The sequence below is a fragment of the Morone saxatilis genome, unplaced genomic scaffold (genome assembly GCF_004916995.1).
Source record: "Morone saxatilis isolate NCDOM2014 unplaced genomic scaffold, NCSU_SB_2.0 Contig14, whole genome shotgun sequence".
Classification (NCBI taxonomy): Eukaryota; Metazoa; Chordata; class Actinopteri; family Moronidae; genus Morone; species Morone saxatilis.
In genome coordinates this window covers 4,047,875-4,048,897 of record NW_023339696.1, presented here as the reverse complement: position 1 = coordinate 4,048,897, position 1,023 = coordinate 4,047,875, and the positions used below count along the sequence as shown (strand labels likewise).

The following is a 1,023-nucleotide window of genomic DNA, read 5'->3' as shown; positions in this document are numbered from 1 at the left end:
GAGTCGCTAGCATGGCTTTAGACTCGTAGTCTTTTTACTTGTTACTTTTACAGAAACAGAAATGTACAGAAAGACTTATTCTGCCTTCATGTCATATGTTTACAGGCTCTATAGTATGTAAAGAGATTAATATCGATGACAGTTAATCGACTGTTTGTTTTACAAGTCTCACTTTGACCATCAGTTAAACAAGAATACTTTCAACATGACTTGAACGCAGCATTGTGTGCTCTGTCCGTACCTATGACAACTCCTGTGATGACCTGATGTGGGAAATGTGCAGCGACAAAGACCCTGGAGAGGCACACACACACCTGCACACACCAGAACAGCGTCCACAGTGAGACACGCACACACCTGGAGGACAAATACACACGTTATTGCTCCGACTACTCGCAGTGCACAGAGGGGTTACACAGGTAAGGTTGATCTTACCATTTCCTGATCTGATGTCCTTCTTTCTTCAGCAATGTGGCGAGGAGTGAGGACATCATGGTGTAGTACACCGCTGCAGCCCCCATGGCATGACCTGACGGACTTCCTGTTAGGGCAGGAAGTACGTGTTTTAAGAGACGGACCAAAGAAGATCCTGAATTAACTCACACATGCTACTCACTATGTGTCCCTACCTGGTCCGGTCTCACAGGTCATGGGGAATTGCTCTATCATTGGGTGAGAGGAGTTGCCATAGTAACCTGTCTCCTGAACCCACCAATAGGGACGCTCTCCAAACAGAAGCCTTAACAACATCATCATCATCATCATTAACACCCTATTTCCACTACTCACCATTTCAGCATCAGGTTGATCCAGTCTCCCACTACCGCCACCCACACCAGTTTGATGGCTTCAGCTTGCTGTACATGGAACCATATGGGGAACAACAGGAAGAAGGTGTTGCGCAGGTCAGTTGCCATGGAGACTGACTGGAAGTAGCTCTGGCTGTGGCTGAAGTGGGTCTGCAGGTAGTATGTACTGCTGACACCGGAGCTGTGGAGCAAGTCCATTACCACTGCAAGAGAA

General features: G+C 47.2%; 1 protein-coding gene across 1 annotated transcript in view; it reads right to left on the bottom strand.

The window, feature by feature from the left end:
* LOC118323066 (glucose-6-phosphatase-like) overlaps nucleotides 1-1,013 on the bottom strand; it is a 2,471-nt gene extending 1,458 nt beyond the window's left edge. The window contains exons 1-4 of the mRNA XM_035654985.1: nucleotides 790-1,013; nucleotides 630-739; nucleotides 436-541; nucleotides 242-357 (exon numbers count right to left, since the gene is read on the bottom strand). Of these exons, the coding sequence (XP_035510878.1) occupies nucleotides 242-357; nucleotides 436-541; nucleotides 630-739; nucleotides 790-1,007 (550 nt within the window). The 5' untranslated portion in view covers nucleotides 1,008-1,013. The remainder of the gene's footprint in view (nucleotides 1-241; nucleotides 358-435; nucleotides 542-629; nucleotides 740-789) is intronic.
* Nucleotides 1,014-1,023: the final 10 nt, after the last annotated feature.